Source organism: Manis pentadactyla, chromosome 1 (genome assembly GCF_030020395.1).
Source record: "Manis pentadactyla isolate mManPen7 chromosome 1, mManPen7.hap1, whole genome shotgun sequence".
NCBI lineage: Eukaryota > Metazoa > Chordata > Mammalia > Pholidota > Manidae > Manis > Manis pentadactyla.
In genome coordinates, this window is record NC_080019.1 from 117,403,640 (window position 1) to 117,417,470 (window position 13,831).

At 41.3% G+C, this 13,831-nt stretch overlaps 1 protein-coding gene across 1 annotated transcript; it reads right to left on the reverse strand.

Annotated features, from left to right (window-relative positions):
• Positions 1-10,266: 10,266 nt before the first annotated feature.
• On the reverse strand, positions 10,267-11,773 carry SST (somatostatin). Its single transcript, XM_036875211.2, has 2 exons — positions 11,513-11,773; positions 10,267-10,638 (listed from the first exon to the last, which is right to left on the reverse strand). The coding sequence occupies exons 1-2, from the start codon at positions 11,648-11,650 to the stop codon at positions 10,426-10,428; spliced, it is 351 nt and encodes a 116-aa protein (XP_036731106.2). The 5' UTR covers positions 11,651-11,773; the 3' UTR covers positions 10,267-10,425.
• Positions 11,774-13,831: the final 2,058 nt, after the last annotated feature.

Consider the following 13,831-nt stretch of genomic DNA (forward strand, 5'->3'; position numbering starts at 1 on the left):
CCAGTTGCCAGACCCAGAAGGTCTATGTGTGGAGTGTTAGAGCTGGATGGCCTGGCACCTCTCGGTGTGTGAGGACAGTCAACAGCCCAGTGTCCCTCCTGATGGCACTTAGGGCATGGACTGGGGGGCTTCTGGGAATTTGGGCAGGCTCTAGCCCAATGACCCATTTGACCACATTTGAAGCATGGACCAGGAGGTCCTCCTGGCTGCTTCCTAGGAGGTGAGGATACCCAAGCACCAGTGGTTGGGGTAGGTTGAAAGGCCTTAGCCAGCATTTGATATTTTTGTTTACAGGCCTTTTCATCTCTTCCATTATATACTTTGAAGGCCACTGCCAGGACTTCTGCCTGAGGAGTTAAGGGTCCTTTCTCTAGATGTCTAAGTTTAGCCTAAATGTCAGGGAAACTCTGGGTGAAGAAGTCAGTCATTAATAATTGTCCCCCATCTGGGCTCTCAGGGTCTAGGTTTGTATATTGTAAAAGAGCTTTGGTGAGGCAGTCTAGGAACATAGAGGGATTCTCATTTTTATCCTGAATAATCTCTTGGAGTTTTCCGTAGTTAATGGCTTTATTGGCTGACTTCCTGAGACCCGCCATGAGGCAGGTGATGAATTGATCTCAACTGGTGACTCCCACTGCCTTATTATAGTCCCAATTAGGGTCTTCGTCAGGAACCACCTCAGCAGCAATTGGATGAGCTGGAGTAGTTTGGTGGACCTCATCGGCATGAGTTCTGGCCTGTTCCTAGACTTGCCTACACTCCTTGGACAAAAGTGTGTTGGATAGGATCATGTGAATATCATGAAAGGCAAGATTATATGACTAAGTTAGGTACTGGAACTCTTTTATGTAAGTAGCTGGGTTGGAGGTGAAAGAGCCTAATCTTTTCTCAATTTGAGATAGGTTGGAGAGAGAGAAAGGGACATAGACCCAGACAATACCCTCTGTATCAGCTACTTCCCGTAGTGGGGCTAGCATCTCAGTTCAAGAGCAAGTGTCTGGAGGGCTTGGTGCAGGATTGGGTGAGGGAAGGGGAACTGATTGTGGAGGAGGAGGAGGTGCTGTGACTCCTTCAATGGCACTAGGGGAGCTGGGAAAGGTTGGTATTTTGATCTTGCAGAAAAGGAGGTTGGGGTGGGAGAGGAGCTGGTGGTTGAGGGGGAGCTGTAGGGGTTTGAGATCCGTAGGGAGGAGGTCCATCAGCAGGATCAAAGTCAAAGGACGTGGTGGGAATTGGTGTGGTGGGAGGTGAAGTTTTTTAGAGTGAGGAGATGTTTAGGATTGTAAGGGAGACAGAGAGCGGGCTTGGTTCAGAGGTAGGAGAAAGCCTGGATATATGGGATCTCTTTCCATTTGTCCATGCACTCACAGAAGCTGTATAAGTTGTGGAGAATTTTAGGATCTAAAGAGCCATTGAGAGGCCATTTAGACTGATTGTCCAAGGAATATTGTGGCCAGATCTCATTACAGTAGTGAATAAGCTTAAAAGGTTTGAGGTCGGAAGTGAAGTGGAGGGGTTTTAGATTATTGAGTAAACACCCTAGTGGTGAATCTGCAGGAATGTAGGGGCCAGATCCTATGGTGAGAATGAGACCGTTCAGAAGTCGCTGAGGCATCCCTGAGCGATTGAGAAGGTCATGGAGAAGACCAGGCACAGTTAGGGGGTTATCACCACCTCTAATGGAGCAGTTGAGGCGAAAACACCAAGGAGGCTCGGTACCTGGTACCAGGAGTTTACAAGTAGATAAAGGGAGACCGGGCCTCAGTGAATGAGGATTCTTACCATGGGGAGGCAGAGAAGGGTCGTCTGTGGGGATCAACTGTTACTCTGAAAGTCGTGGTTGGGGGTGCCCCTGTCCTGGAGCAGCCCGTGGGGGTGCCGGACACTCAACAGTCACTTCCCATGTTCCAAAGGGACATTTAAGTTCACCATGAAGGAGAGAATTACCAAATTGAAGGCCAGTGTTGGGCGAGAAGATGAGCGGCCAGGGAAATGGATGGTGAGCCCGTGGAGAAGGATCGGGTAGTGAGGGTTCCCAAAGCAGCTAAGATTCCCGGTGGAAGAGTAAAGTCAACGGGAGAGCCTCATCCGAGTCACGGCACCAGTGAAAAGGTATCTCGCTGCGACCCTTCTTACCCCAGAACAACTCAGGAGACACAGGCCCACGCAAGAGATTTTAATATCTGAAAGAGAAAATGGCTGCCCCCAGAGAGAGGGAGCAGCAGCTCAGGGATGAGGAAGCACATTTTTAAGGAGTAGGGGTAGGGTGTGTTCTGCTTTGGTGGTTGGATCTTAAGGGGTGGGGGTCTTAGCGTGCCAGAATTTGCCTTCACACACTGAATCCATGGTAGTGTTTGCCTTTAAAAGGAAAGAGAACATAACTGGCGAGGAGATAAAAAGGGACTTCAACTTCATTTATGAATTTATTTGATAAAAATTAAAAATTAAAAAATTAAGTATCATCTTCATCATGGTGACTTTCCTAATACACTCAAGACTCATGTTTTTCCTTATTGGTTCTCCAAATTTAGTGTGTATCAGAAATCTCCTAAGGTCTCATTAAAACACAGATTTCTGGACCCATTCCTCAAATTTCTGACTCAATAAACCTGGGATTGGACCTAAAAGTTTGTATTTCTAACAAGTTACCAGGTGATTCTAATGTTGGTCAAGGACACATTTTGAGAACTAATTATCTAATAATATGGTTATGATCTAGTGAACATGCATTCAGACTTTGAACTGCCTAAGGAAAGAAATTTTGGCTTATCTAACAAATAGATCATCATAAATATTTAAGTTGGAAGAACTCTATAACTCCGGAGGGGAAAAATATGTTCCCAGCCTGGGGCAAATAACTTTTGAAGCCAAAATCAGTCAAAAGGAGAAATAAAGTGAGAGAAACTGGTTATAGCTTACAAGCAAGTCTTCTACTTCTGCTGTCCCCTGTCTCTCCTGACCTGGCTGCAAAAGGACCCCACCCATCCTCTCAGGTCCAGATATGCCCTCATTCCCCCTTGTAATCACCTACTGATATGGAGATGGACTACCTCTCTCCACCCCTTAGAAGCACCTATTGATATGGAGATACACTAAGGCCAGGCAAGAGATTCTGGAAATATTGCAATTTTACCCACAAGCTAATTGTTTAAAAATAAATACTGCACACACACGTATTCTGCAGGATGACACCCACTAAACAGCATGCAGAATAAATAATACATTAATGGTAATAACTTGGCAACTTTAGACAAGCAAATAAAATGTTACCTAGTAAGGTAGACCTTCTCCAGGAATGGCCTCAAAGTATGGCAATCAGTGTCTCATCACCAGCAGGATGTAACTCTCAAGTCAAGAGATTTGATGAGGAATGCATAAGGAAGCCCAAAGTCAAGAGAGTAGAGAAAAACAAGGACACTTGATTGAATACTGCAGTGGTTCCACCATGTAATACTACTTCGCCTCCTTCCTATGTTCCATGAGAAGATTCAGAGACACTCTCTTCACCAAGGCTGTGGATAGGAAGCCTCACAAAGAGTTCTGTGGGACTCACAAAGGTTCTTTTATGTAGGCTAGGAATCATGTGAGATTTGTTGCCATAAAAATGACTCCCTGAATTCAATGGTATGGTGGGATCTTGGGGTTTCAGAGGCCAAGTGTTGGGGTTAATCACCAGAGCTGAGGCAGATGCTCTTACCATCACAAGCAGCAGTGGAAAAGCAGAAATTAAAAGTGCTTGACCTACTGAGATCTTTGGCATTGTTTAACTGACCATGGTTTCCCTAAAACAGAGATGGATGGGCAGCTTTACTTGATTCTTCAGAAGAGCTGGGTGTAATTTTAAGCTTTGCCAGGTAAGCTATCTGTCACGTTTGTGAAAAAAAAAAAAATAGAGGTATAAACTCCTGCCCTAATCCCTTATTTATGAGTTATAAAGTGTGGGAAGATTCCGTGAGATAACATGTAGAACACTTTAATAAACTGGAAAGTATTAAACAAATAGAGACAATTCTTATCCACTTTGTTATCAACAGTATTTGTAAAGAAACTAGTACAACCTGTCACATAGTGGGGTTTCAAAAAGATAAGTCTAATAAAAAGATCAAGTCTAGGAAAATCTAGTTTTTTTTTCCCTTTTAGAACACTTATCTTAATTGGGAAGTTAAGATAAGCATGAATATATAAATGACTACAGATATATAAGCAAAGACCTAACTATGGTACACCAATGTGTGCCTGCGTGGGCACACATGCCCACACACACACAGATACACACACACTACTAAAAATATGAGACAGCACTAAGTGTTTGTCTCAGAAAGCATTTGGTAAAAGTAAAGGAAAATCAAACTACTTTTAAAAAATAAAGAGAATTTATTAGATTATACATATGAAAAGTTCAGAGGTAAAAATCTTTCTGTGGTTGTTTTGGATAAGCTTAATATTGTACTTCAGTGAGGCCACCCATGACCTAATTTCCTTACATCTCTCCACCTCTTCCTTCTGCAGCACAGGCCTTCAGACTGCACTGGCAGACTCAATATGACTGACAGAAGCTTTCATGCTTCCTCATCCACAATCAGCAAGAAAGACATGTCCCAGCAACGCCCCAAAAAGTCTTAAGGTTCACTGTGAGTGGTCACGCGCCCAGCCACAAACCAAGCCTTACAGCCAGGGGATGGTATATTCTAAGTGGTTTAATCCATTCAAGTACCAATACTTATCTGGATGTGGAGTCAATCTCATTCAACAATATGGCTGAAAATGCATGTTTTACCAAAATATGCCAGAATAGTTTATCAAGAGCCATTCAGGATGCTGCTGTCAAGGAGGGTAGGTATTAGAGAAGAACTGGAAGGAGAAAGAGGGGAAGGAAGAAAGATGACAGCAAGTACAACATCAGAAATCAGTCGACTGCAGTGACAAACAGGTGATCCATAAAGAAGGATTCTGATAAATCACATGAGGGAAAATTGTAAGTGTCAGTAAGTTCCAGAAGACATTGTGAAAGCTACAGAAACTCAGTCGTCTCACTCATGAGTACACCATGCTAATCTAGGTATAATAACAAATACAAATGATGATGAAAAAGATCTTGGAGAAAAGTCTGGCAAAATCATTGCCTTCCATCCTTGTATTTGGACATTAGCTAGAGACTGTAGGTGGAAAAATGAGGAAGAGCGATGTCCTAGTTAAATTTGTAAATCTTTACTTTTATAATGCATATTTTCTAGTCAAATAAATTGGTACCCAGTGTTAGCAATTCTAGGGTAGTCTAATATTGCCCTTCCTAAAGTGTGCTATCTGACCTTAATGCACAATTGGAACTAAAAATGTACTTTATAAATTTTTTGTACAGGAAAGAGAATTAAACAACAATTAACTGGAAATATGTTATCTTTCTTAAATAGTTGACCTCTATTTTAAAAGCCTGCATTTCTTTGAAGTATTGTTTATTTTAATAGAACTACTTAGTGCCTGGAGAACAAGTTCACCATCTTAATAGGCCATATTCCAGACCATGTGAAGTTAATAGGAATGAGATGACTACTTATGTGACCCTAGAATATTTAATCTGAGACCTTGAGAGGTATACTGACTTCAGAGGCAGCCTACTTAATAAAAGTTAAACTCAGTTATAAATTTTAGTGAAAATTCTTAGGTCTCTAAATCCCAGCCTCAGAACTTTTCACAGGATATGCCTCCAGGGCCAGAGGGAGGAAGATATGACCACTACCCTGTCTTAAGTGAGGCAGATACCATGGCATATAAACTAAAGACTGGGACCAATAGCTATGTAATTGCTTCAAGCTCAAAATGCCCTTAGACTGGGTGTTTTAAAATATGTATGTGTGACTCAGTGGGAAAAGATGTGTTTCAAGCCTGAGCTTATAAATTTTATAATTTGTTTATTAGTTCATTTAGCAAAACTAAAAGTATGATATTGAACCTATGAAAAGAAAGATTACAGACAGTTTCTTGGAAATAGTGCCCCTAATGAAGTCACAAAACTAAATTCCAATCCCAGAGGCTAAATCCATTTCTCCTCTAATAATAATAGAGTAGTAATACCTATATAATCTATATACTTATAGGTATAACTAGTAATACCTAATATATAGAAGAGCTAATCAAGATAATCTGAAGCTGATCAGCTCTTAATTTGTTCAGCAAGTTACAATTCACTTTTAATTCACCTTTTGCCCTTATGATACAGTGGGAAGAGCACTGGTTTGGAAATTAGACCACCTGGTTCCAACTCCACCACTCAGCAGCTGGTGACATCTTGGGCAAGTTACTTAATCTCTCTAATATATATAAACAAATAGAGACTTCTCAGCCTCTTTGTATATAAAAAAGAATGTTAACACTTTTCAAGCTAACCTAAATTATGTTGTCAAAGTGTGTACTCTATCACTATACCTATAACATATTCATTCCACCAGAATAGAATCACTTGGACTTTCAAACTGTAATTTAAAAACTAATAATAATTTAGAGAAAAAAGAAACAAGCTGCTGACACAACTTTCCTACTTCTGAGTACAGCTAGTACCTAGTCCTGAGGACAACTTTACTGAGGCTGAGACTTAGAGACTTAAGAATTTTCACTGGAATTTACAAATGAGGTCATTTTCTTTCTCAGTACTCTACACAGACCTCCATCACTTCATTTGGTCATTTTAAATCACTATGTCTTACCTACGAGACTCAGTTCCCTGGAGGCAGGGACCTTCTCAGACAGACTTTGTTTCCCAGTCTCTAAGAAGTCCTTGACACTGAGGCACGTTCTAGGTAAAGACAAACTGAAAACTGGAAGTAAAGTGCTACTTCTAAAGAACTCAAGGTGGTCATCGAGGTGTTCGTTCCCTAGTCCTGCAGGGGTGAGTCATGACTTCTCTGAAAACCATCTCTCCAGAAAATTCCATCTCCTTAGTGTGAGTGTCCTTCTGCTTTCTGGGACAGCTCCTTTGTCTCCACTCCACGACAGGGTCATTCCTTGCTTCTTGGGTCTAATTAGTCAAAGACTGTCTCTCTTGGGTTTCTTTTCCTTATAATACCTTTACTGTTGCTTCCTAATATTTTTCTATAACCACAGGAAGCTACTTTTTATCAATTGTCTTGTTCTCTCTCAACTGCAGACCAGTTGTTTAGTGGAAACTAAAGAAGTTCTAAGGATAAAATTAGCATTTTCATCAGACTAATGAAACACATCAACTATCAATAAAGGAAGATTGAGGGACAGTGTGGTAGAATAATCAGAATAACCCCAGTGTAGAAACGGGTGAACTTAGGCCTTTCCCAGACTTGGCATTACCTTACTTATTATCATGGGAAGAGAGCTGAAATTTCCATGTCAGCTTCCAGGAAAACAAGTGGTAAGGACCAGAGGATCTCTGAGCCCTCTTCTATGGTTGCTATTCAGTATTAAAAGTATGTTTTGCAACACCATTCAACAGAATCGTCTGTATATTGAGAATAATTTGAGTCCAGGCCAAGAAAATTGGTTTTGCCTTAGTATTTATGGATCTGCATGATCTTGAAATAAGCAAAGTGAGAAAAGTGTAAGTGAATCTTATACCAACAATGTAAGCCCCATGGTTGGTGGACAGTAAAATAGGCCCTATTGGGGAGCTTAGTAAGACGGTTAAAGAACACTGGGCTAATTGAAGCTTCCAGAATGAGGTATTCTGCTAATCACAGTCTGAAACAGGTTATTAAAATCAAAGCCATATCTTTCTGGTGTCACACCAGCTTTGCACAGAATAGCTAATGCCATTTTCCTCTACCATCTATAGCATTAAGAAATAATGTTGTCACCTTCACTTTAAATTTGCTTAACTTGACACTACTTACGGTTCATTTATCATTCTTCAATGAACACTGAGAACCCACTCTATGAGATACTGCATGGGCCATACATATGAATCAGATATAAGTCTACTCACTGGAAGTACACACACAAACAACTCACTCTTTTACATATACACATGCAACTATAATAAATGGTAGGGAGCAATCAATAAGCACCATGGAAGAGATACAGTTTAGTACTCAGAGAAGGGAGATACCCCAATTGAAGGCATAAAGCAAGAATTTTATGGAGCAAGAAGCATATAAAATAAGTCTTGAAGGTTGGGATAGATTTGAACCTGTGGAAATGACAAGAAATAGCAAAAGCAAAGAAAGCACAGCACATGTGAGGACAAAATTAGCACCAGTTACAACATCCAATGTTTACCAACAGTTTACCGTGTACTAAGGATTTTAAATACATGGTCTAGTGAATCCTTTTAATTCCAAGGGATTGGTTCTATTAGTGTGCTTGTCTTCAGATTGGGAAACTAAGGCCCAGAAAAGATAACCTTGCCCATGCCCCTCCATTAAAAGAAACACCAGATCTTTGAGGACTGCTAAAGCCTTTAGTTAAAGCAAGGAGGAAGGAAAATGTAATCTTAAAGTTTCATTGTGCTAATGCTAATTCCTTTCAGTGAATCAAACTCAGGAAGAACATAGATGAACTAAGTAGGAAGTAAGAAATAATACATTCTGTATATTTTTAAAAATCTGTGTTCCATATATTAACTAAAATGGTCAAAAATCAGCACTCAGCACCCTTGTCGGTGTTGAAGCATGGAGCAAAAATCACACCTGGAAGGCAGATGAGTCCCCAGAGTACACACGCGCTGCTTGGGAAAGTGGGTAAACTTGGGGCTGAAAGAGAACTAAAACTGATCAAATCCTCCGTTCCACTTGACTTTCTAATAAAGAATAAATACATCGGTAAGCACACGACTACACTGTACTTGCCAGATATTTTCATACTACTAGTAGGAACTGACAACTAAAGATGATCCTAAAAACTTAAAATCCCCTGGCACTAATTCAATCTATGCTCTGCTCAGAAAACAATTAAGCTGTGTTCTCTTCTGTGCTTTAATCATAATAATGTGATTCTATTACCCCACTGAGTTGGTTGGTTACAAGGTGTACATGAGGCATTTAACACAGACAGATCCCTAAGTGGACATGCATTAATTCCCTCCTAAATGTCTTGTAAATAAAAGATGCATCAGAAACTCAAAGGATCTTGTTTTCACAGAGATTAGTTAAGTGGCTTGGATTTTCTCTTGTTTGATCAGCTGTTCAGGAATTAACTTCCACTAAGCCACATTCATATTAGAAATGGGGATTACCTAACACAAATATTTTCTATCAAAGACGAAGTTCCTCTTAGATATTTATAAGCTGCCATCAGTAAGTTCAGACCAGGGGATTTATATTAAGTTTATGTATTTATATTTGGTTTATTATTCTAGCCGCTATTCAGAAATACATTTGATAGTTAAAACACACATCTTCAAAGAGACATCTAGTTGAAGGTCTCTATGAATTAAATTAGCAGTTTTTTTATCTTTGTCTTGATTGATCCATTTAGTATGTTATAATGCTAATAGCATGTATTGAGCATTTTCATTGTAGTTTTCATTTTTATTTGACTTTCCTTTTGATCAAATCAAGAGAAGTCTTGAGATCTTTTTTTCAGTTATTCTATGATTATGATATTTTGATTTGATACTTCAATAGTGCAGAGTTCATTGAGGTGACCCAACGTGTATGTTTTTTGCAACCCATAAAAGAGAGTACTCTGATGCTGGCAATTTATAATGAAAGTGGTATTTCACCCTGAAAACAAAATTAGTTGCTTACTTTTAAAACAGAGGCAGTCATTTAGCCTTGTTTGGTTATAGAGGAGATTGTCAAAAAGATACAAAAGCAATATTGATTCTCCAGATAAATATGTTCACAAACTAGAAACAAATTTTAAAGGCTCAGAACTTTATTTAAGCTATTTAAGCCAGCTTCTTCCCTCCAGCTTCCAAAGAATTTTTTCCTCCCATTTTTCATATATTATGTTTTATGTGTCAACCTGGTGAGTAGTTGGATATTTCAGCTTACACAGAAATACTCATTTCAACATATAATTTTAAGTGCATTTAATATATAATTGATATTTGTGACAGCCTCTCCCCAAAATTATCACTGGATTAAAGTTAGCATTCATAGAGTTATTTGCAATTATTTAAGTTCAAAATGACCCAAACTATAAGGATTACCATTTAAAACACAACCTTATTACCACAGGGGATTTTAAACAGTATGTCTGTGAGATTTGGAGTGCATATCCCAAATAACTCAACTGAAATCATAACTGAAGTGAATCATGTGTTATTGGACAGAAAGATATACTCAATGAGAAATCAAATTCTTGTTTTCCATAATTTCACCATAATTTTATTTTGTATTTACATTCTTCAATTCCTAATGCAATGGTCTTGCTGAGGATTGGGGGGATTAGAGAAGAGAGATGGGGTTTGGAGGAGAGGAATCAGAGGTTTTATATGGACAACAATAATTCATAAAGCTAACAGGATGTGAAAGTCTTCCAGAAGAAATTCTTGCAGCCAGCTTTGCGTTCTCGGGGTGCCATGGCAGGGTTTGAGTTAGCAGACCTCTGCAGCTCCAGCCTCACTTCATCCTGCTCAGCAGCCTGGGACAAATCTTCAGGTTCCAGGGCATCGTTCTCAGTCTGGTTGGGTTCAGACAGCAACTCTGCCAAGAAGTACTTGGCCAGTTCCTGTATGGGGTGGAAGGGAGAGAGAGAGAGAGAGAAATAGAGAGAGGATGAGGATGTAGAAGAAGAAGTGGAAAAGCCTACTTTGAAAAGCAGATTCAGCCACACCCCAAACCCAATTTTCACAACTGTGTACTTTTGTCCCACTTGAAATCAGTTAAGGATGTAAAAACAAGGGTATTTGTTATAACCACCAAGTTACACAAAGAGGCTTGAAAAACATGAGATGTTTAGGCAAGTTTGTTGCTTCTGTAGGCTTAAACACACACATAAAGAAAAATAGCTGATCATTAAAGCAGTTTTGCATAGATAAAACATATGCCAACACTATAATTCAATTTCCATACCATGAGCTGCAAACCGAGATTGTTCTTACCGTTTTTACCAAGTTAACTGTGGGGAACGAGACCTTGCACAATCTTAAACATACTGTGTTCCGTTTGCAGAGTGCTCATTAGCCCCCCACCCCTTCCAAATGCGTGGGAGAGAGGTGCTTGCTTAGAACCGAGGCAGCTTCAGAGGTCCGCGCTTTCAGCACCTGGGTCAGCACCTCTCTCCAGCAGCGCGAGGGAGAGATGCCATCATCCCTTCGTGCTCAGTTACCAAGGTCTTGGAATTTTCTTGAATGCCAAAGAACTCACCTGAACTGTGACCCACTGCACCGATCATAAGAAAAGAGGTAAGAAGAGATTCTGTAATTTGAAAGTTTTCCTAAGAGTTTTGGGACCCGAGGAACCCCGAAAAGCACCGAAACGCTTCTGGAGGCACCTCTTAAATCCACCCAAAGGCGCAAGAGGCAAGCGCGCAAGACGTTTGGCTAAAAGAAGGGTGGGGGATACCGGAGAGGGGAAAGAAAACGTCGAGGGAGTCTCCTTACCTGTTTCCCGGCGGCAGCAGCCAGGGACTTCTGCAGAAACTGACGAAGTCGGGGATCCGAGGGTGCGCCCGTGACTCCGCCCAGAGCCAGGACGATGGAGAGCGCGGCCAGCGCGCACTGGAGGCGGCAGGACAGCATCTCGGCGGCGCCGGGAAGCCGAGCTAGAGGGCGGTTGGTCAAACTCTGGGAGCCGATCCGCAGGCAGCAGCGACGGCTCAGAACCTCGCGACTCCTAAAGCGGCTTGTGTGCTCTTCACCGTCTCCCCCCCTTTTAAACTCTATCTCTGACGTCAGACTAGGAGGCGCCCCCAGATCTCACCAGCGTCTTTACGCACCATTACCCTCATGAAATCAATCACAGAAGTGAGAGGAGGCTACACAATCCAAAGTGGGTACTTAAAAAAAAAAAATCCTGTGCACACAAGCCCACGCAATTCCACACATGCCACTCTATGTATTCAACCGTTTACATTCGCTCAGTGCTGCACACATACACATTCCATGATTTCTCTCAAACATGCACATGTGCACACTCAATTACACACACACACACACACACAGTTTAATTACATATGTACAGGGAAACCATAGGTGTGGATTCCAAAGACAGGCAGGGAGAATGAGGTATACATGTCATCCTGAATAAGGAGAGGGGTGTAGGGGTCTGAGACATCCAAGGAAAATGGAAGCTATTCACAGGAATATGAAAAAAGTATATATTTGGTAAACAAAATACTTGATGACCACACAGAAACAATGGGGCACAGAGAGAAATTTTAACAGCCTTTGTCACATTGCTTCCTGTCTGTCACCCCTAGTTACATTATAATATAGCTATCTATGATAGCTCTTCTGCTGGAGTAGTTCCTGCATCTAAATTATTTTATGCTCTTGGTGTGGGTAGGGGGATGTCAAAGTGTCTTCTTGAGTTTTTGGGCCTTGATGGTTTTTAGCTCAAAATAATCTGCGTGTCACAATGGGACATCTTGGGGTGGCTTGCCCTTGGTCCCTACAAACATATGTGACCACTACTGTGTATCTGTGTGTGGGAAAAGGATTAAAAGACTATTCATCAGATCCAGCATTCCCCTGTCTCCCACACACATAAAAAGGAAGTTTAAGAAATGCTGCCTAGAATTCTGCTGGGGTTCAATTAAATGTTTGCTGTCTAGGTCCAAGTTCTGACATATATATATATTTTTTTAAATAATTCTTCATCAAGTAAGGGACAGATAATATCCTGGCACGGACCAAATGATTCCTTCAGGCTCTTCAATGGGTTGACATTTTAATGTCTTTAAGCTCACAAAAAGTCAAAAAGATAGGCTGCATCAACAGAAACCAAGGGATGCAGAAAACTTAGCCAATCCTGTCACCAGCCAAGTATGTATTCTTGATACTTAGACCACAACAACAATGTTGAAAGACAAGAGGGATGGAAAGGTGTCCTGAATGGCTTGGAGAGTTGTCACCATTTCTTTTGTATCTGTAAGGCAGGGCAGAGAAAGAATTCACAGCAAAGAGTGCTAAAGCTTCCAGGGCTTGGCAAGTCCAGGCAAGGCTAAGCAACAGCGGAGCATTAAAAAGTCACTTGTATGTGTTTGCATAGTCTGGGAGAGCAATGAATCTGGGACTGAGGAACCCAGCCCTAAGAACTACATATATTTCCTCTGTATATCCCAAGGAAGGCCCCTGACTGGGGACTCAAGAGTCTAGTCATATCAGTCCAGCTGTCTCAAGGTACCCCCCCCCCAATGCTCTCACATCCCCTCCACCCAGGACTTGGTCTTTGGCAGCCCCATCAAGCCGAGAAGGGGAACTTCCCTAAAACAGCAGCCAACCAAAGAACAAAGAGCAGCCCCACCATCTCGGTCTGGCATCTCCTCTCCCTCCCTCCCCGGACTTCTGCTCCTCTCCTTCCACATTTTATCCTCCTCTACACTTTCTCCTCTCTCCTCTTTCTCCTTCCCCTAACTTTTCTCTGAATTTCTCTCCGAACCTTCCTTATGAAATCCTCCTTTGTCTTGCTCTCCACTCCCTGTCCTCACTCCTCTTGGCTGCTCTTACCTCTCCCCATTTTCTGACTTTGGTCCAGTTCAGCCTGGTTTCTCTGAATTTCTCCTTCCCTTCCCTCCTTGCTTGGCCAATATCTAGTCCAGTCTCTGCCTCTGATCTCTTCTTCTCTCTTCTTCACTGTTTTTCACAAAAAGTACGCCTGATTGCTGGTTATTTAAGGACTGACTTGGGAACAGTGAAGTCTGAGTTCTTCCCTCAGAGCCCGGTTGACGTGCGGAGGCTGTGGATGCAATGACTTCTCGG

What these genes read in the sequence shown, in the direction of transcription:
- SST (XM_036875211.2), bottom strand. Translation starts at nt 11,650, where the DNA reads ATGCTGTCCTGCCGCCTCCAGTGCGCGCTGGCCGCGCTCTCCATCGTC. An exon ending in CTGCTGCCGCCGGGAAACAG is followed by an intron (nt 10,639 to 11,512) that starts GTAAGGAGACTC and finishes CACCCCATACAG; the next exon opens with GAACTGGCCAAGTACTTCTT.